The sequence below is a fragment of the Amblyomma mixtum genome, chromosome 1, assembly GCF_055824585.1.
Source record: "Amblyomma mixtum isolate Tamu chromosome 1, ASM5582458v1, whole genome shotgun sequence".
NCBI classification, from domain to species: Eukaryota; Metazoa; Arthropoda; class Arachnida; order Ixodida; family Ixodidae; genus Amblyomma; species Amblyomma mixtum.
This window is the reverse complement of record NC_143012.1, coordinates 193635297-193657182: the sequence shown is the minus strand read 5'-3', so window position 1 is coordinate 193657182 and position 21886 is coordinate 193635297. Positions and strand designations below refer to the sequence as shown.

The window sequence follows — 21886 nt, the reverse complement described above, 5'->3', positions numbered from 1 at the left end:
ATTGCCGAGCTGTTAACGCGCCGTACCATGAATACCACCTCCTTTCTCTTGATCACTGAGCAACAGACCGCTTTCTCTACGCTCCGCCAGCGCCTTCAAACACCTTCCATTCTTGCGCACTTCGACGAAGTTGCCGATACCGAGGTTCACACCGACGCCAGTAACATCGGTCTTGGCGCGGTCTTTGTTCAACACCAAGAGGGTATTGAGAGGGTTATCGCTTATGCTAGCCGTACTCTCTCCCGCGCCGGGAGCAATTACTCTACGTCTGAAAAAGAATGTATTGAGCTCGTGTGGGCCACAATGAAGTTTCGCCCTTATCTATACGGCCTCCTATTCAAAGTCGTAACCGATCACCACTGCTTATGCTGGCTGGCAAATTTGCGAGACCAATCTGGGCTCCTGGCACGCTGGAGCTTACGGGTCCAGGAATTTGACATCATCATTGGCTACAAGTCTGGCCACAGACACGAAGACGCCGACCCACTGTCGCGTGCACCTGTTGATCCTAGCGATGCTGCACCTGAAGACGACAGTGGCTTTCTTGGTACACTCACCACCTCCCAGCTATTGACCCGGCAGAGGGCGGACTGGGACCTTCGCCCTATCAATGACGCCCGTGAAGGTAGAGATACGGCTATACTTGTACAAGAAGAACAAGGTCTCTTGTACAAGAACTCGAGAGGCAACGATAGACCTTACCTTCTCATCATTCCAGCTGATCTCTGAGCTGGCGTTCTTTTCGCCTGCTAGGATGAGCCCATGTATGGCTACTTAGGCTTTTCACGTACGCTCGCCAGATTAAGGAACATGTACTGCTGGCCTGGACTTTGTGCTGCTGTCAAACGCTACGTTAAAACCTGCCGAGAATGCCAGCGCCCTAAAATGCCACCACTTAAGCCGGCGGGTTTTCTCAAGCCTATTACAGACCCTCGCGCTCCGTTCGACCAAATCGGCATGGACCTCCTCGGCCCTTTCCCTTTGTCGCGGGCGGCGATAAGTGTTCATAGTTGCTACCGACTATTTGACTGGCTACGCCGAGACCAAGGCGATCTCTCCAGGCACAGATTCCGAAGTCGCGGAGTTTTATGCGAAGCATATTACTAGAGCTACACTACAGCCCGTCGAGCGCGGCGGTGGAGCTACCATTGACCTTTAGCGTGACCACGTGACACCACTTGACAACATGACGTCACAGCAGAGGAGAGATGGGCTGCCAGCTCGCGCGGTCGGCCGCGGCGGTGGAGGCTCCACATCAGAGGCGCGGCGGCTGACCACGTGACAACATGACGTCACAGCAGAGGAGAGATGGGCTGCCGGCACGCGTGGTCGGCCACGGCGGTGGAGGCTCCACATCAGAGGCGCTGCAGCTGACCACGTGACGCTACAGCAGCGGTATAAAGCTGAGCTTGCCTCGCTCTCCGGGCACTTACGAGGCGGCCAGGTGTTGGGATGCCGCCTAGAAGCAGGGCTGATTTGAACGAGAAGCGAAAGCTTCAGCGTGCCACAGAGACCGATGAAGAGCGGGATGAACGTCTGACTAAGCGGCGTGCTCAATATGCGGCTCGGCGACAACGTTCTACAACAACTGAAGAACAAAGCGAGGACCTTTACCAAGCCTAGCCATCAATATGCTTCGCATCTGACTAGGCTTAGCTAAGCCTCAGCCATTTTTTTATGCACAACATCGTCTTGCTACATGGCGCGCCTTTGCACGGGATTACAGACAGAGGGACGGCGTTTACAGCGTATCTAATCGACCAAATCTCTCGGCTGAGCTGCACAGCGCACCGCAAGAGCACAGCCTAGCATCCGCAGAGCAATGGCTGGACCCAACGATTGAACAGGACCCTTGCTGACATGTTTTCCATGTACGTAGATGTCCGACACAAAACTTGAGATGAGGTCCTGCCGTATGTCATTTTCGCCTACAACACCGCCCTGCAGGAAACTGTGCGCTTTACTCCGTTCCGCCTTGTGTACGGACGTGAAGTCCAGAGCATGCTTGATGCCATGCTTCCGTGCCCTGAGGATGACCAACTCGACCCAGACGCTCAACAATTTGCCCAACGTGCTGAAGAAGCCCGTCAGCTAGCCCGCGTGCACATCGGGCTACAGCAGAGCACCGATGCGCGCCGTTACAACCTTCGCCACCGACAGGTTGACTAGAAACCCTGTACCAAGTCTGGGTGTGGACTCCCCCCAGTAGCACAAACGGGGCTCGGAATTGCGGGCCCTCGTGGGCCCCACACCGGCAGCCCATGGGGGCCCGATGTGGGATATGTGCGGGATTTGCAACTAGGCATCGCGCGGGACCCAAATGGGCAGCCCAGTGGGCTTGCTACATAGGACCAGCAGGGGACCCCTATGGCCAGCACGCATAAAAACTATACAGGGGGCTTTCCTCAGTCCTTAGTGGGACCCATAGGGGCAGTAATGGACTTCTCAGAGGGGACCTCCAGGGGGTCGTAGGCGGCAGTGCTGCGGGGACCCACACGGGCTAGCCCAAGTCTGGCCCACATGGGCTAGCCCAAGCCCGGAAAACGTGGGCTAGCCCAAGTCCGGCCCACGTGGGCTAGCCCAAGTTCGGCCCACAGGCAAACCCACATAGACCAAGAAAGAGACAGGACACACACCAGCGCTGAATTCAGCGCCGGTGTGTGTGTCCTCTCTCTTTCTTGGTCTTGGTGTGTTAGCGCTGTTGAACCATCATTATGAATATACACTAATTTTCCCAATCTGGACTTCATCCACAGGCAAAACAGTCCACTTTTGCTTGTCAACCGGTTTTCCTTGGGTGATGGCTCCCCCGCCCAATTTCTTCTCCTTGTTTAAGACACCTCGGTTTTGCGCTATCTTTTTCCCATTGAACAAGAAACGCGAGCTGTGATGCATTCCGGGAAAGGTCTAGTATTGGACAGTCGCAGGTATTAAGCGACAGCATAAGGAGCTCGTTCAGGTGAAATCCCGGCTCCACCCGTCGGAAAAAAACCCCAATTCCTGTAAATAGAAAAATAAAATAGCCCGACTGCGCCAGGTGGGCAAGTAACGCGTATGCCACGAATGTTTTTGTTTGTTCTTTATTCCCGTAGGCCACGAAGGGTAATTGCTTCAGACGTGTTTGAGCGACACCCATTGAACGCGTGGTCCGGTGTATGGCTTAGTAAGTTGTGTTTGGGATGTGTTCTGGTCTGATGGTAGTAAAAAAAAACAAATATTGGTGTGGTGTATGGGGGCTTAACGTCCCAAAGCGACTCAGGCTATGAGGGACGATGTAGTGAAGGGCTTCGGAAATTTCGGCCACCTGGGGTTCTTTAACGTGCAAAGACATCGCACAGTACACGGGCCTCTAGAATTTAGCCTTCATCGAAATTCGGCCGCCGCGGCCGGGATCGAACCCGCGTCTTTCGGGTCAGCTGCCGAGAGCCGTAACCATTGAGCCACCGCGGAGCCAGACAAATATTAATATGCAAATTACGCGTCAGAAATTGGACGGAATGAAAAGGGGTGTTATGGTGCTTCTGTGTACGGGAACAAATGGTGTGTATGTGTAGAAGTGGCTGGCGTAGTATGCCGTGCTCTGTAAGCTAGATAAGGATTGATGATAGGTAATCGATAATTGGGATTGTAATCGACGATCGTTATCGGTAAAGTGATTATGGATTGGTAATCGCTAAGGTATAAGAAAAGGAAAAAAAAGAGGAAAAGAAGCTACCGAGAATTTCACGCAGCGGAAGGTGTACGTCACATTACTTAAAAAGAGATAATGCGTGCAAAAGAAGACAGGACGAAAGAGAAGCCACGGAAAAGCCAGGCGTCTCATGATGCCTGGACTTGAGCATTGGCAATGCTCAGTATCGTGAATGCACCTCACGCCTTTCGTATTTGAATCAATGTTGTGTTGCAAATGTGTGTCGTAACATTGTTGGTGCGTAAACAGGTTGCTCGGACGATTCCAATGCTTGCTTGGTCATCCTCCTTTATTTACGGCACATTCCGCAGCATCGATGCGATGCGTGATGTTTGTTCAGGGGATTGAGCCGCTCCCCCTCAGGACGCTCGTCGCTGATTGCGATCGCACGTATGCACCATATGCCTGTGTAAAGAAAGAATACACACCACAAAACTAATTTTAGTCTTGTTACCATGAAGGAAAAGAAATTTCGGTTTGTAACTGAGAGAAAATGTTTCGGTATTTTGTCTCTCTACGCTGTGCAATCTACAACTGACTGGTTCAAAAAAAGACACTGAACAAATAGAAAGTTTCTGTTGACGCCGAGCATATAACTGAGACGGCGGCAGTACTCAGACGACAGAGTGATTTCTAATGCGTACTTACGTCCTAGCAGCACGACGTCGGCGTCATAAAATCCGCCTTCACCGCCGTGTCCTCCACCGCTCAAATGTCAGTAAATGTTACTGTTCACCACTCACGTCTTTCGGACCGAAGTTATTCAACACTGAGACAAGGACGACAGGGTTCCACCATACTTGCACTGGACGTACGCATGGAAGGCGATGTCATCTTCGATCGTGGATTGATCAAGCAACACGAGGAAAGACAGAAAAAACTTTATAACACAAATTCGACGAGGACTAGCGAGTGCCAGCGTGTTTACGCAGCTACCTTCATCCCTTGACACAGAACCCAACCACAGGAAATAAAAACCGGTTCCAAACAAACGCAGGAAAGCCGGGGGTGCACTTCTGCATAACGTCCCTGCGCAGCGATCGGACACAGAACAAGTAGAATGGGAGCCCCCTCTCTACTTCATGGAGCGTCGCGGGGAGTGTGGTCGGGAGGGCGGTTTAAAATGTTCGGTAGTGGGCTGTAGAGTGAGTGCCTCCGCGCCATTTCGGGGAAGGGGGCTGGGAGGGACAGGACACACACAGAGGAGCCCTCGGGGAAGGAACAAAGGCAGACAGAAAAACCAGGGTTGAGCAGGTTTTTTTTTTTGAGTGCGGACCCACGAAAAGCAGGGAAGGCGGTGGTGAGAGGAAAGAAAAAAATCTTGAAATAAAAGTGCGCAAAGACAGGTTACTCGTGTGACGTTTCTACAGGAGTTTGTTTTTATTTTGTTCTCTCTAGCACTGTACCTTTTCGCTAGCTAACCTTTTCTTGTTCGTCGATAGAAATGTTCTCGGCGATTTGTGATTAGTATCTCTTCCTGATAGGGTGAAGGGTGGGGCCGCTCGCGATAGCGTTTGGCCAAGTTGCGTTATCAATGTGCGATCACTTGACGAAGAAGACGCGCAAAGAATGCCTGCACAAAAACCAAGAATTTTGTGTCTTGATCAGTGCTTCGCTACAGACTGCTGCTAGCGGACATTAAGAAAGCTGCTGCAATCAACGCGACAGCAACAAACCTTTTGCAGCCTCTGGCGCAGTCACCGGAGGCTCGCTGTGTTCATCAACCAGTCATGAATTCCATGTGCCACATGTTGCATGGAGACGACGAAAGCGCTTGCAGTACTGGCGTAATTGAAGTGCATCGAAACAAGCAAGAAACCTTATCCTCGCAGCTTTCTCCGCGGCGACCGTAGCACAGCAGAAAAAAATACAATGCGATAAACGCAAAAGAAGCACCAACAAATCTCAGAAGCGGGTTCTTTTGTTATTACGACGTTCAAAGAGCAGCTCTTCGTCAGGGTGAAACGTGCAAGGTCTTGCAATTTGGACACGCTTAACCCTTTTACCTCTGATGTAGGACATGCAGGCAGACTAAATGCGAGAATGTCAACTCTTCCCGTGTACAACTAGTTTGGTTTGGTTTGGTTTATGGGGTTTAACGTCCCAAAGCGACTAAGGCTTTGAGAGACGCCGTAGTGGAGGGCTCCGGAAATTTCGACCACCTGGGGTTCTTTAAAGGGCCACTGCTCAGGGCCCGGAAATTTTTGAAAAACAAGCCCACTGCATAGATGAGGCATCGAAGATAACCTCTGCAAAATACTAGAGCCATGCCCGCCCCGAAAAGCTGCGAAAATTCAAATCAAAGCCCGTTCGTTCTTTCCTTCCTTCAAAAACGGGCCCGGCCCACTACTCTGCACCCCGCTGACGTCAAGGGGGGCTACTTTCGCTAAAGGCACTCCATTGGTGCATCGTTCTGACTGACGGGAGAAGGTTGGGCGTAGCCTTGGCGTCGCGTCGTCTGCACAAGGCTTTCCGCAGCGCCTTCTGTTCTGGCTCATGCCTACAAACCCGCATGAAGGAACAAAAAAAAAAAAACTGCGGAGGGAGCGTGCGGCGACAGCCTTGAACCCTAGCCATAAAAAGTAAAAAAATAGTAAAACTGAGGGAGTTGGTTCGCCCCCCCCCCTCCCCCCCGCCGTGATCACGTCACGAGACGCTCTGCGTGCGCGCTCCCTTCTCAGTTTCTTTTCTTCTATGCGAGCCCCCCAAAACAAGGTTTTAATTAGTAGTGCAGCAGAGCCTTTCCCTCGCTCGCCCACTTCACCGCTCCGCACGCACACCGCTTATCTTTCGTGCATCTTGCGTACGCCTTGACTCCAATGAATGACATATGCTTTGGAGCGGAGAAAAGACACAAACACACAGAACACAAACACGCATGGAGAAAAGCAAACGGGCGGTTGCCGGGTCCGCGCTTCGCCGTGTGTTTCGAACACAACCGACTTCCGCCCCTCCGCTCGTGAAACGGTGGGGAGGCCTAAAAGAAAATGAAAAGGTGGCTCGTTAACTGGGAATGACAAACAGATGTATGAAAGGATGCGCTCGCTAACAAGTCTAGGTGGTCGAGCCGATCGCGCCTCTCGATCGTTCAGTGTGCGAAGAAAATGCAAAAACCAAGAAAAGAATTCTATTGAAGGCGGGGCCATGACGTCGCCCTGTGACGCACTCCACAGACACCACGCCTCCGGCTTACGCCGGAGAACGAAGGGGAGATTTTGCCTTGCCGAGCCTACTCGACGAGGAGCGGGAGAGAAGAATTTCGAGGAGGGAACGGAAGGAGAGGAGGCTCACTCAAAGAGAGGTAGAGAGTGTCTGCTGCGCTGGGGTGGGCACGGGCCCTTTAACGTGCACTGACATCGCACAGTACACGGGCCTCTAGAATTTCTCCTCCAAAGAAATTCCAGCTGCCGCGGCCGGGATCGAACCCGCGTCCTTTGGGTCAGCAGCCGAGCACCATAGCCACTGAGCCACCGCGGAGCCAGACAAATATTAATATGCAAATTACGCGTCAGAAATTGGACGGAATGAAAAGGGGTGTTATGGTGCTTCTGTGTACGGGAACAAATGGTGTGTATGTGTAGAAGTGGCTGGCGTAGTATGCCGTGCTCTGTAAGCTAGATAAGGATTGATGATAGGTAATCGATAATTGGGATTGTAATCGACGATCGTTATCGGTAAAGTGATTATGGATTGGTAATCGCTAAGGTATAAGAAAAGGAAAAAAAAGAGGAAAAGAAGCTACCGAGAATTTCACGCAGCGGAAGGTGTACGTCACATTACTTAAAAAGAGATAATGCGTGCCAAAGAAGACAGGACGAAAGAGAAGCCACGGAAAAGCCAGGCGTCTCATGATGCCTGGACTTGAGCATTGGCAATGCTCAGTATCGTGAATGCACCTCACGCCTTTCGTATTTGAATCAATGTTGTGTTGCAAATGTGTGTCGTAACATTGTTGGTGCGTAAACAGGTTGCTCGGACGATTCCAATGCTTGCTTGGTCATCCTCCTTTATTTACGGCACATTCCGCAGCATCGATGCGATGCGTGATGTTTGTTCAGGGCATTGAGCCGCTCCCCCTCAGGACGCTCGTCGCTGATTGCGATCGCACGTATGCACCATATGCCTGTGTAAAGAAAGAATACATACCACAAAACTAATTTTAGTCTTGTTACCATGAAGGAAAAGAAATTTCGGTTTGTAACTGAGAGAAAATGTTTCGGTATTTTGTCTTTCTACGCTGTGCAATCTACAACTGAGTGGTTCAAAAAAAGACATTGAACAACTAGAAAGTTTCTGTTGACGCCGAGCATATAACTGAGACGGCGGCAGTACTCAGACGACAGAGTGATTTCTAATGCGTGCTTACGTCCTAGCAGCACGACGTCGGCGTCATAAAATCCGCCTTCACCGCCGTGGCCTCCACCGCTCAAATGTCAGTAAATGTTACTGTTCACCACTCACGTCTTTCGGACCGAAGTTATTCAACACTGAGACAAGGACGACAGGGTTCCACCATACTTGCACTGGACGTACGCATGGAAGGCGATGTCATCTTCGATCGTGGATTGATCAAGCAACGCGAGGAAAGACACAAAAAACTTTATAACACAAATTCGACGAGGACTAGCGAGTGCCAGCGTGTTTACGCAGCTACCTTCATCCCTTGACACAGAACCCAACCACAGGAAATAAAAACCGGTTCCAAACAAACGCAGGAAAGGCGGGGGTGCACTTCTGCACAACGTCCCAGCGCAGCGACCGGACACAGAACAAGTAGAATGGGAGCCCCCTCTCTACTTCATGGAGCGTCGCGGGGAGTGTGGTCGGGAGGGCGGTTTAAAATGTTCGGTAGTGGGCTGTAGAGTGAGTGCCTCCGCGCCATTTCGGGGAAGGGGGCTGGGAGGGACAGGACACACACAGAGGAGCCCTCGGGGAAGGAACAAAGGCAGACAGAAAAACCAGGGTTGAGCAGGTTTTTTTTTTTTGAGTGCGGACACACGAAAAGCAGGGAAGGCGGTGGTGAGAGGAATGAAAAAAATCTTGAAAAGAAAGTGCGCAAAGACAGGTTACTTGTGTGACGTTTCTACAGGAGTTTGTTTTTATTTTGTTCTCTCTAGCACTGTACCTTTTCGCTAGCTAACCTTTTCTTGTTCGTCGATAGAAATGTTCTCGGCGATTTGTGATTAGTATCTCTTCCTGATAGGGTGAAGGGTGGGGCCGCTCGCGATAGCGTTTGGCCAAGTTGCGTTATCAATGTGCGATCACTTGACGAAGAAGACGCGCAAAGAATGCCTGCACAAAAACCAAGAATTTTGTGTCTTGATCGGTGCTTCGCTACAGACTGCTGCTAGCGGACATTAAGAAAGCTGCTGCAATCAACGCGACAGCAACAAACCTTTTGCAGCCTCTGGCGCAGTCACCGGAGGCTCGCTGTGTTCATCAACCAGTCATGAATTCCATGTGCCACATGTTGCATGGAGACGACGAAAGCGCTTGCAGTACTGGCGTAATTGAAGTGCATTGAAACAAGCAAGAAACCTGATCCTGGCAGCTTTCTCCGCGGCGACCGTAGCACACCAGAAAAAAATACAATGCGATAAACGCAAAAGAAGCATCAACAAATCTCAGAAGCGGGTTCTTTTGTTATTACGACGTTCAAAGAGCAGCTCTTCGTCAGGGTGAAACGTGCAAGGTCTTGCAATTTGGACACGCTTAACCCTTTTACCTCTGATGTAGGATATGCAGGCAGACTAAATGCGAGAATGTCAACTCTTCCCGTGTACAACGAGTGTACGTGGGACTGTCGATAGGTTTTGCCCGGCAACTCGCTAATGGCGCATGATGTTTCTGCACTGTGAAGCCCAGAGTAATCTGCGCAGGATTTACGAAGGCTGCTGGCGGATAGGTGTCCCAGCTAAATGTAACCAAGCTTTTAAAAAACACGGCGTGTCCTAGCCGTCTCAAACCAAATGAGGGTTGTTTAGAGTCGCGTGACCTAGTCTGCAGTATTTTTTCGTTCTTCAAGGTTGACTAATCAGTTAAGCTTAATTAACAAACTTTTTAATTATTGACTTGAGGAACAAAGTGTCAATGGAAAAGTTGTAGACCGCTTTGAGAAACAGCTTACTGAGACATTTGCAGCAAAGTAATATTTGCGTAAAGTAGTTTTTTTACCGGTCTCTAACCATAACCCGCATAATAAGAAAAAGCTTTCACATGACAACTGTGCCCCTTCAACGTCCCAAGACGCGCCTTAAAGAATAAAATCCATTTTTTCTGAAGTACTCTCCTCGATGAGACTTTGGGTGCACATTGGGACAGAGAAGTAAGCGAGCAGCTGGTCACGTGACAACTTTCTTTTAAGGCCAATAAATGAAGCTACGTAAATCGTAACTTGACGGAAACCGCACTACTAGCGGTTTTTCGAGGTGGTCTAAAACATTTGCATTGACACTTTCTTCCTCAAGTTAATAATTAAAAAGTTAGCTAATTAAACTGAACTAACTAATTAACCTTGAAGAGCGAAAAAAATACTCAAGACTAGGCCACGCGACTATGAACAACCCTGAGGTGGTTTCACTGGACTAGGACACTTCGCCTTTTTTAAAAGTTTGGTTTGATTTAGCTGGGACACCTTATACTAGCCGTTTGCCCGCACACACTGTATGTTTTGCTAGTGCGCAGCTCACGCTTAGGCCTTTTCTACCAGATATGTACGATACAGGCTGGGAAGATGTTGGAATCGCAATTGCGCCCATGCCTAGCCCATATATTTTCTATGCAGGACCAATTTAGGCTACAGGCGGGAATACTGGTGTTAGCCCACACACAGCCCAATTGACTCCGTTAGGGCGCTGCACGGGCAGCCCCTGTTGGGTGCGCCCGCACTTCACCGTCATGTAGCCCCATCTTTTATGCACACGAACTGCACGCAGCCCATGCTTACCCCTTTCATATCCGATTTAGAATACAAGACGTCGGAATGGCAAATGTGCCCATGCCCAGCCCACGCGGGACCTTCGCCGGTGTTGCTAAGACAGCCCAAACTGCATGCCTGAAACGCTTCGCCACTATGAAGCCCATAGTTTAGCCCCTGCATTTCCTACGCGGGTCCCATGTAGGCTGAAGGCGGGAATACTAGCTCTTTGCCAACTCACAGAGCAAGCTGCAGCGTATGCTGCCGAACTCTCAGATTCAAATTGGATAGCACGCTGCGACGCCGCAGCTCATCAGATGAGCTCGAAGGGGACGTGGCGTCTCTTTCGCAGTCTAATCGACCCCTCTCAAACGAGAGGGGAGACGCAAAAGCAGCTCCGGTGGGCTCTGCAAGGGTATCAAGGTACGACGGCGCAACTTGCGGACACTCTGTGCGACAGATATCTTTGTCGTACGGAGGACCCGCCTGGGCCTGAGTACATGTACTCTGGCAGGCCTAATGAAACACTTGATGCCCCTTTTGAGTTGCACGACCTTAAGGCGGCCTTAGCAAAAATGCGCCGGGGTACGGCTCCGGGACGGGATCACATAACAGTGAACCTGTTGGCGAACCTACCGGACTCAGCCTACCTCCATTTATTAGAATAAATCAACCAAATCTGGGACGGGCGTCCACTCCCTCCCGAGTGGAAAACGTCACTTGTGTCCTTTATCCCTAAAACAGGTAAGGCCGTGAATACGGAGAACCTGAGGCCCATATCACTGACCTCATGTGCGGGCAAGCTTATGGAGACGATGGTTCGGGATCGCCTCTCTCCATACCTGGAGAGTAAGGGCTTCTTTGCAGTTACCATGTTCGGGTTTCGCCCCCACATGTCTGCACAGGATGTCCTTCTCCAGCTGCACAGGGATGTAATACGACCCACAACTATGCAACACAATGACAAAGCCATCCTCGCCCTTGATCTGAAAGGAGCTTTCGACAATGTTAAACACGGAAGCATCCTGGCCAACTTGAGTTCTACCGATTGTGGGGCTAGGGCCTACGCGTAAGTAAGAGATTTCTTGACTAATCGCCAGGCCTTTCTTCGGATTGAGGGCGAGGAATACGGCCCTTACATGATGGGAACACGGGGTACCCCTCAGGGAGCGGTGTTATCACCGCTCCTGTTCAACATAGCTATGATGCACCTCCCAAGCCAACTGCCCCGGGTGGAAGGCATTCAACACGCGTTGTATGCAGATGACATTACAATTTGGACCACTGAGGGGAGCCTTGGGGACATGGAGGCCCGCCTTCAGCAGGCCGCTTCCATAGTCGATGCGTATGCCATTGACTGTGGGCTCCAATGTGCTCCAGCGAAATCAGAGCTTTTGCATGTCAGAGCGAACCCAAAGGATAGGACAGCAATTCACATCTCTCTGTCAGGAGGTCCTATTAGAGAGGTGGAGGAGCTCCGTATTCTGGGCCTTTTCATTCACCACAGACTCAGACCGGACTCCACCATTCTGAAACTCAAGAGAGTAGGCGAACAGGTAGGGCGCATGATCCGCCGCGTTTCCAACAAGCGGGGCGGTCTGCGGGGCAGGGACGCGCTTCGGCTCGTCTATGCCTTCGTGACTAGCCGGATCCTCTACGCCGTGCCATATCTCCGCATTACTAAGCAAGACGAGGCGCGAATAGACGCCGTCATCCGCAAGGCAACTAAGCGAGCCCTGGATCTCCCGGTGGCTACCTCTAATGCCAAACTCAAGGCGTTGGGGGTGCTAAACTCCTACCAGGAGCTGCGGGAGGCCCACCTCGTGAACCAATACACGCGGCTCATGCAGACGGCCCCTGGGCGCCGCCTGCTAAACCACTTACACATCCAACACGACTGCACTCCAGAGGAGGCGGAGCGTCCCCAGTACTGTGGCGCCATATGCTCTGGGTCTCCCCGCTCCCCCGTAACATGGACACCGACATGCACGTAAACAGGCGACAAGCGCGGGCTCGGGCTCTTGAGAGACAACACGGCTCCCGACCCGGTGTATATTATGTAGACGTAGCAGGCCCATCGCCCACGGGATTTTACACGGCCGCTGTCGTTCACCAGGAAATGCACGTTGATGGACTCTCTTTTCGAGCCCCGAATTCAATGCGAGCCGAGGAAGTAGCGATAGCGCTTGCTGCCGCCCACGCCAATTCGAGAATCATCATTACGGACTCCCGAAAAGCATGTGATCATTACTTGGCAGGGAGATCTCCCCCTTAGCTGCTTGCATTCTAAGACGGACTGCCACTGATCCAACACCCAAAAGAATCATTTGGGCTCCTGGCCACCAGGGCTTACGAGGTAATGAGGCCGCTGACGCGGCTGCCCGAGCGCTTACTCACCGGGCTCCTCATCCCAGCTCTTCTGGCTCGGAGACTAACCAGCCGCTGCTGCGATTCAAGGAAATTATAACGCATTATAGCGACATCCACCGCCTTTTCCCGGCCCCTGGAAAGGGGCTGAGTAAGACGGAGGAGCGAACTTTAAGGCGCCTGCAGACAGGTACTCTACTCTGTCCTGCAATCTTAAAGCATTACGATCCTAACACGGATGGGCGATGCCCACACTGTGGGGAGACCTCTGATATCTTCCACATGGTGTGGGCATGTACTCAAAATCCCTACCTCCCCCCTTCCCCTACCCCTTCCAGAGAGGCATGGGAGACTGCCCTTCTCAACTGCTCCTCGCTTGAGTCCCAAAGAGCTCTGGTGAAACGGGCTAGAGACGGGGCATTGTCATGCGGTGTCCCGGAATAGGGACGCCGACCATGTAGCGTGGCCACTCTGTTGCTCCCAAACTCTATTTCAGAAATTAAAAGTTTTCACCACCACCACCACACAAAAACACTGCGGCTCCCTCATGGTGGGGTACGGGCAGCCCCTTTTGGGGTTGCCTGCGCTTCACCATAATAGAGCCCGCATCGTGGCCCGCGTGTATCTGCGGTGGGACCTAGGTGGGCTGCCCAGTCTGTTTAAGCCCATGCCTAGCCGACGAGGGTCCCATTCGGGCACGAAGTGGGCAGCCCCAGCGTTTTGTGCCAGCACTGCACCCACGGGGGACCCATGTGGGTTTATTGCGGGCAGCCACCAGCCCTCATTGCCCATGTCGGACCCGCATGGGCCCGCCACCTTGTGCTACTGGGGCCTGTGCATCGCCTAGGCTTGTGTGAGAAACTGCTCTGCCGCTATTTCGGCTATTACAGAGTGGTACGGCGTGTGAGTGAGGTTAACTATGAAGTGGTTCCGGACGGTGTTGCGCAACCCCGACGCCGACAGACCAGCTCTAACATTGTGCACGTTGTGCGTGTTGATGTCTTGGCTCGCTTCAGTTGCGGAACTTAGCTCGTTTTTCGTGTATTAAGGCGGAAGCCTTTAATGCCTCATCGTTGTAAGCAGGAGTTGTCCACAGAAATGTCAGGGTTTTCAACTGGTTGAAACGGTCGTGACGTCTCAGTGCGCGAATTTCAAACGGGGCCAATTGTACTTTGGCTAGTAACGATGCAACCAATTAAACAGATCGTATAGTGATGCTCCAATTAAGTGGCAGTGAGGTTAGTTAATTGCGTAATCACTCAATTAGCCTAAAGAACCTCTCTAATCAGGCCACATAAATAGCTAAATCCGAGTAGGAAATTGGCCCAGTTCGGGAATGGACCCCGGACTCCGGAGTGCGAGACGAGCATGCTATCCACTCCGCCATGCGAGCTCGATGGTTTGCAATGAACAAAGGCGCGTCTAGTGAATACGGTTCCATCTTCCTCCCTTCCCGTTACGCCGAGGTTCAGGTGTCGACCGAGGTATGCGAGGTAGATACATTTTCTTTCCTCAAAAACCAATTTACCGACGAGCAAGGCGTAGAACCGAACGTGCGATGGCGTTCTGCGGACTCCTTGGCAGCGTTGGAAGACGCTGTCGCGTTTCACTCTTAGGTGCGTTTCACTCTTAGAGCAGCACCGCCTCCCCGAACTTTAGGTCAGGTCAACAAAGAGAGAGAGAAAACTTTATTTACAGAGGAATTCGGGGCACGCCCCAGGGTCCCCGCACGACCCCACTGCACTCAAGTGTTTATGTTCCGAAGGTCCATAACACTGGCAGCACGGCCGGTGGCGATGGTCTGCACGGCCGGGTCCTCCGAGCGCAGCAGGGTCTCCCAGTCCTCCCAGGTCTTGAGGTTCTCTAGGTCCCGCGGGCGAGGGTCCGCCGGGCGGAGGGAAATGATGTGGAGGGAAGAGGCGAAGGGTTCTGCGCATAGAGTGCATGCCGGAGTGGGGAAGGAGGGATGATAATGGGCTAGGGTAAGGGGTGAAGGGAGTGTGTGTGTCTGTAGTCTGCGCCAGAGTGTTGCGTGTTTGTTATCTAGGGAGGGGTGGGGCGGGGGGTAGAGCTGGCGTAAGGCTCTGTGCGCCTGGGTCAGCTCACTGAATGAGTGCATGCGCTCCTTCGTGAATCCCCGATCAGAGGCCACCTGAGCCCGGTTTAAAGAACCTCGGGCTAAAAGGTGAACAAAGTGCCCCCCTGAATTTTTTAAGCATGAAATGCTTTTAGCCCACGTTGTCGGCAGTGTGGTGACGTCACGCCGAGACCGAGAGCCATCATCCGGGCACTGAAATCCACTCATCCGGGCACTGAAATGTCGTCTTCGTTCTCTGCTCCTGCCCTGCGCGTTGCATCAGCCGCTTCGCTAGGCCCCCCGCTGCGCGGAGCTCGAGACCCCGCCTACCTTCCATCGTGTAAGCCCTGGCCATGGATCCCTCCACTCCTCTGCCGTCTCCGTCGCCTCGCACGCTGCCACTTCATGAGTCCGCGGTCTCCGCCCTCAAGCTCCCCGACTTCTGGTCATCGGACTCGGAACTTTGGTTCTTCACAATCGAGGCCTTGTTCCGCCAGCACCGCATCACGTCACAGGTGACTATGTTCGGCCATGTCATTGGTGCGCTCACGCCTGCTACTGCTGCGGTTGTTCGCGACGTCTTGCGCTCTCCGCCTGCCGATCGCCCATACGATCATCTCAAAGCGATGCTCATCCAGAGAACTACTGAAACGGAGCCGCGTCGCCTGCAGCAGCTCCTTACCTCAGAAGAGCTTGGTGGTGGTGGTGGTGAAAAACATTTATAATACAATAAATATTTACAGAGAGGTGATTGGGGTAGGCCCTATTAGCCCTTTCCCCTAACAATACTAGGTGGAGCCCCTATTCCGGGGCCCCATTGGCAAGCAACGCCGCCCGCGTCCGGTGAACCAAGGCCTTTTGGGTCTTTAGGTCCTGACAGCCGAGCAGGGCCGCCTCCCAGTCCTCTCTGGTGGGGTTGGGGTTGGGGGGGATAGATGGGTTTGACTGACACGCCCAAACCATGTGGAAGGTGTCAGCCACCTCCCCACAGAACTGGCACGCGCCATCAAAGGATGTATTGAAATGTTTAAGCACCGCCGGGCACAGTACAGTGTTAGTAAGAATTTTGATGAGGAGGCGCTCGTCAGCGCGATCCAGACCCTTACAAGGGGCCGGGTAGCGCCGGTGCTCCTCCTTGTAGTAATCGGTGATTTGTTTGAATGTAATGGCCAGATTGTCTGATTGGGAGTACCCTTCCAAGGACAGGGAGATAGCCCGGGGAGAGAGTGCGCGGGCGGCCTGATCGGCCTGTTCGTTTCCCTGGAGTCCCTGGTGACCGGGGGCCCGAATCAGGTTGCGTGGAGTTGGATCTTCAGATCGACAGCTATATTCCAGTATGCGCCAGGCAAGCGGGGGAGCCCAGCCCAACTCGTAGTTCCGACAGGCCCCTCGCGAGTCGGTGATGATGTGTTTCGACTTGGGAGTAGTGAGAGCAAGAGCAATGGCAATCTCCTCCGCGTGTGTTGCGCTGTAGGCTTTGAAAGTGAGCCCGTTGACTGTGTTTGTGTTGTGTACGACTGCGGCCGTGTACCACACCCCGTGGTGTGGGCCGGCAACGTCCACGTAATACACATGTTGTTGGTTACCATAGTATCGCGCCAACGCTTCCGCGCGCGCCTGACGACGACCGCTATGGTCTTCTCTGGACATGTTGCGGGGAAGGGGTCGGACCCGGAGGGCGCGTCTCCAGGGTGCTGGCACTCTCTCCCTTTCCTCAATATGGTAGTCATGTTTGATGTGTAGCCGGTCCAAGAGGCGGCGACCGGACGTGGTCTGTGCAAGACGCGTGTATTGGTTGACTAAGTGGGCCTCTCGAAGCTCCCGAAATGTGTTCACCACGCCCAAGGCCAGAAGTCGCTGGTTGGACGTGGTGACCGGGAGGTCGAGAGCCCGCTTGATGACTTTCCGGTGGATGACCTCCAGTTGGTCATCATCATGTTTGCGCAGGTGCAAGTAGGAGAGCTTGGAGATCGCAAACCTACCGAGCTGTTGCGTCGCATGACCGCCCTGGATGGAGACTTGGCTACTCCCCACGACAGCACGCTCCTGCGGGAACTCTTCCTGCAGCGCCTGCCTCCGCAGGTGCGCATGATCCTGAGCGCGTCTTCGTCTCAGACCCTGGAATCCCTGGCTACGCTTGCGGATAAGATCATGGACGTCGGCTTTCCCTCCCTTGCAACACTTCATCGCCCTCCTGCCCCTCAGCTATCGAGCCCAGCTCCTAACGATTGCTATACCCGTCTCACTGCTACTCATGAGGAGCTAGCCCGGCAGGTGGCGCAGCTTACAGCTGAAGTTGCAGCTCTTCGTGCTGACCGGCCGCATTCGTCGTCTCCACCCCGCCGTAGAAGCCCCAGTTTTTCTGGCAATCGTTCTCCGCCCTCGACGACCCTTTGCTGGTTCCACCGCCGATACGGCTCTCGCGCACGCCACTGCCGCCAGCCCTGCTCCTTCGCGGGAAACGGTCCGGCCGAACACTGAAGGCGACCGGTGTTCTCGGCCCGCGATCCAGTCGTCTTTTCCACGTCACTGACCGAGTAACCAAAGTCCGCTACCTCATCGACACTGGTGCCGAGATCTGTGTTCTTCCGCCTACGTTGGCTGAGCGGCGCCGTCCTTTAGACTCTCCTCCTCTGACCGCAGTCAACGAATCCACCATACGGACATACGGCCAGAAGTCGGTAACGCTTGACCTCGGACTCCGCCGTACTTTTCGCTGGGCATTTGTTATCGCGGACGTGCGCACGCCAATCATCGGCGCCGACTTCCTATGGCACTACAGGCTCCTAGTTGACATGCGGCAAAACAGAATACTGGATTCAGAAACAAGCCTAGTCGTCCAAGGCGTCTCTTGCCGAGCTCCACCACTCCGGCTCCTCCAGGCGCACAGCACCGTTTCCGGCCCTTGGTCCAGCATCCTTGCTGAGTTTCCAGATGTCTTCCGACCCCCGTCCCTCCAAGCGCCAGTCGCTCACAACGTGACTCATCATATTGTGACGACTGGGCCTCCCGTGTTTGCTCGCGCTCGTCGCCTCGCATCGGATCGCCTCGCTGTCGCCAAACAGGAATTTGAGCATATGCTTGAGCTTGGCTTCATCCGCCCCTCCTCCAGTTCTTGGGCGTCGCCTCTCCACACGGTGCCCAAAAAGACCGGCGACTGGCGGCCGTGCGGCGATTACCGGGCCCTCAACAAGGCCACAATCCCTGACCGCTATCCGATTCCCCACATCCAAGATTTTACATCGGCTCTACATGGCTGCACAATCTGCAGCAAAGTCGATCTTGTGAAGGCATATCATCAGATTCCTGTGGAACCGTCGGATATGCCGAAGACCGCCATTATTACACCTTTTGGCATGTTTGAATATCTGAGGATGCCTTTCGGTCTTCGCAACGCGGCCCAGACTTTTCAGCGTTTCGTTGACCAAGTCCTACGCGGCTTGACGTGCTGCTTTGCCTACCTTGACGACATTCTCGTCTTCAGCCCTACGGTAGAGGTCCACAAGCTCCACCTGCGTCAAGTGCTCGAAAGACTCAGCCGCTTTGGACTCGTGGTCAACGGACCGAAAAGCGAGTTCGGCGTTGCTGAGTTGGACTTTCTCGGCCATCGCGTCAACGCCCATGCCATTCGCCCCTTGCCGCCCCGTGTCACCGCCATCAGTCAGTTTCCCCGGCCCACCACAACCCGACAACTGCGCGAATTTCTTGGCCTCGCCAACTATTATCGGCTCTTCATTCCTCGCTGCGCTGCAATACTGCAGCCTCTCCATGACCTTCTCTCGGGCCACGGCAAGCCGGCCGCTCTTGTTGCTTGGACCGATGCCGCTGACCGCGCATTCAGCGGCATCAAAGCAGCCATTGCCGGAGCGACGCTGCTGGTTCATCCTAAATGTGACGCGCCCACGTCCGTCATGGTTGACGCATCGGACACTGCTGTCGGCGCGGTATTGCAACAGTTTGTCGCTGGTGTTTGGCAGCCAATTGCCTTCTTTTCCAAGAAGCTTGCGCCCCCTGAACGCCGCTACAGCACCTTCGGCCGAGAGCTGCTAGCAATATATTCAGCCGTGAAGCACTTCCGACATTTCCTCGAGGGACGAAGATTTCATATCCTCACTGACCACAAACCTCTGACGTCCGGGCTAGCATCCAGCAGTACCTCCTACGCTCCTCGCGAAATCAGGCAGCTCGCCTACATTTCCGAATTTACCTGCGACATTCGTCACGTCAGCGGCAAGTCCAACATAGTTGCCGACGCTCTTTCTCGTGCTGAAGTCAATGCGACGGACAATGGACGGCCAGTCATCGACTTCACGGCTATGGCTGCTGCTCAACGAGCCGATGCCGAGTTGCAACGGTATCGCACGCGCGACACCTCTTTAGTGTTGCAAGACGTCTTGCTCCCTGACTGCGCCGTTCCCCTAGTTTCTGATACATCAACCGGTCGCCCTCGCCCCTACGTGCCTCCACCATACCGACGAACCGTTTTTGATGCCCTCCTTTTTTTGGCCCATCCTGGCATTCGCGCAACAAAGCGCCTTGTCACGGCTCGCTATGTCTGGCCTCGCATCAACGTCGACGTTCGCCGCTGGTCGCGCGCGTGCCTGAGCTGTCAGAAAAGCAAAGTATATCGACACACTGCGACGCCGCTTGGCACGTTCCCGTCCCCGGACGCCCGCTTCAGCCATCTGCATGTCGACATTGTCAGTCCCCTTCCTACCTGCGGGAACCACCGCTACCTGTTAACCTGCATTGACAGGTTCACGAGATGGCCTGAAGCGATGCCCCTTCTGGACATAACGGCGGAGTCGATCGCAAGAGCACTCGTCACACTGTGGATAAGCCGCTACGGTTTCCCTTGCACCATTACGACTGATCGTGGTCGTCAATTTGACTCCACCTTATTTGCTAACCTATCTCGGCTCCTCGGCGTCAATCACATCAAGACGACCTCTTACCACCCGATTTCCAACGGTGTCATTGAGCGTTTTCACCGGCAGCTGAAAGCTTCACTTATGGCGTCCGCTTTTCCTTCGCCATGGATTGAGCGCCTACCCTTCGTCCTGCTTGGTCTCCGCACTGCACTTCGCAGTGACTCTTCTACCTGTGCAGCAGAGCTAAAGTTTGGCACTACTCTTCGTGTCCCTGGCGAATTCTTCGAGCTCTGCTGACGTCTCAGATTACGCCTACCGCCTACGTAGCGCTATGAGCAGTGTAGTTCCACCACGTCAACGATAGTATTCCCGTCGTGTCCACGTCCCCTCCGGCCTTCAGCGGTGCACTCACGTCTTTGTTCGCCACGACGCCGTACGCCCGCCCTTACATATTATCATAATTGTCATCGCCTTTACCCTAGCCCATGTAAAGGCCTGAAGAAGGCGGATGAGCGGCTCCTTCTCCGCCTTCTCACCAATACATTGCTGTGCCCGGCAGCGCTAAAACATTTTGACCCCTCCTTTAGCGGCAGCTGCCCACACTGTAGTGCAGTGTCTTCTGACACTTATCACATGGCGTGGGCCTGCCCCTCCAACCCCGCTATTCCCCCCATCCCCAACCCAACCCGGGAGGACTGGGAAGCGACCCTGCTCGGCTGCCACGACTTACAGGCCCAACAAGCCTTAGTCGGGCGCGCCCGGGCGGCGGCAACCGCCACTGGGGTCCCATACTAGGGACCTCCACCTAGTGTTTGTAAGGATCGGTCCCTTACGGGCGGATCCAAAGATACCTCCTGCTCATTCGTAATAAATGTTTTCACCACCACCACCACCACCTGCTCATCAACGGCCGGCAGGACACAATCTCAGTTGACCGCCTTAAACCTGCTCATTTTGACACCGACGTCATCGCTAACTGTGCCGCTGCATTCCTTCCCGACCGTGCCAGTCCTCGTCGCGTACGATTTGCGCCAAGCCTATCCGCTTTTCGCCATTCACACCTCGCTCATGGCTTCATCGCTAGAGGGGGGGCCCTGTAGCGTGCCATCGTGGTCCGGCAGCCGAAGACGACGACGACTGTCCCAGTACGCCTGCCAAGCACGCGCAGACTGGATTTTCATGGCTGCTTAACTGCAAGGCCGGCGCAGCGCTGTTCCATCCCAGCCTGGCTGAGCGCGTACAGCCGAATATATTTGTGGAGACCTGACGATGACTGGTGCCCACGATTCGTCTCCACACACTCATCCGGGCGCTGAAACGAGAACATCCGGGCACCGTACGAGACTTAACGAGATTTAACGAGACCCTCTAAGCCCTCCTACGCGACCGGCATGCAAGCGACGGTTGGTCTCCAAAGGAGTCACAAAAATAACTGCTGCCAGTGCCTTGTCAGTGTTTATCAAGATATCAGTCGCTGTGCGTTTGATAATGCACGGAATTATAATTACCGATTTCTAAAAACGCGTGCAAAAAGCACATAAATGCCACGATACACTTCGTTGTCATACGTGATCTCTTAGGGGCTTCGCGCATCGAAGCAAAGCCGCGCAGGCGCACAGGGGCCCGGGGGAGAAGCGTTGCGTTCAAAGGGCAAGGCATCGTGCCGTACAGGTGGTGGCGTTCCTCCCTTCCTTTACGGTGCGGTTCGGGTGTCCACCGAGATGACAGAGAATTACTGCGCCATTTCCTTTCCTCAAAAAGCGTCGCGTTCGAAGGGCATCGCGCCGAACGGGTGGTGGCGTTCCGTGGACTGCCTGGCAGCGCTACAACACGCTGTCGCGTTCCACTGCTAAATGCGAAGCTTAAGCGTCATTAATTAGCAGTTAATTAGTATTTTGTCATTAATCAGAAATTAGTCACCAATTAGTAATCTGTCATTACTTCGTCATCAATTATGTGTGACG

The 21886-nt window shown here is 53.4% G+C and overlaps 1 protein-coding gene across 1 annotated transcript in view; it reads left to right on the top strand.

The window, feature by feature from the left end:
• LOC149370386 (uncharacterized) overlaps positions 1-18259 on the top strand; it is a 62238-nt gene extending 43979 nt beyond the window's left edge. Inside the window, exons 6-8 of the mRNA XM_089577735.1 lie at positions 15549-15740; positions 16999-17325; positions 18164-18259. Coding sequence (XP_089433861.1) covers positions 15549-15740; positions 16999-17325; positions 18164-18259 — 615 coding nt within the window. The remainder of the gene's footprint in view (positions 1-15548; positions 15741-16998; positions 17326-18163) is intronic.
• The last annotated feature ends 3627 nt before the right edge of the window (positions 18260-21886 follow it).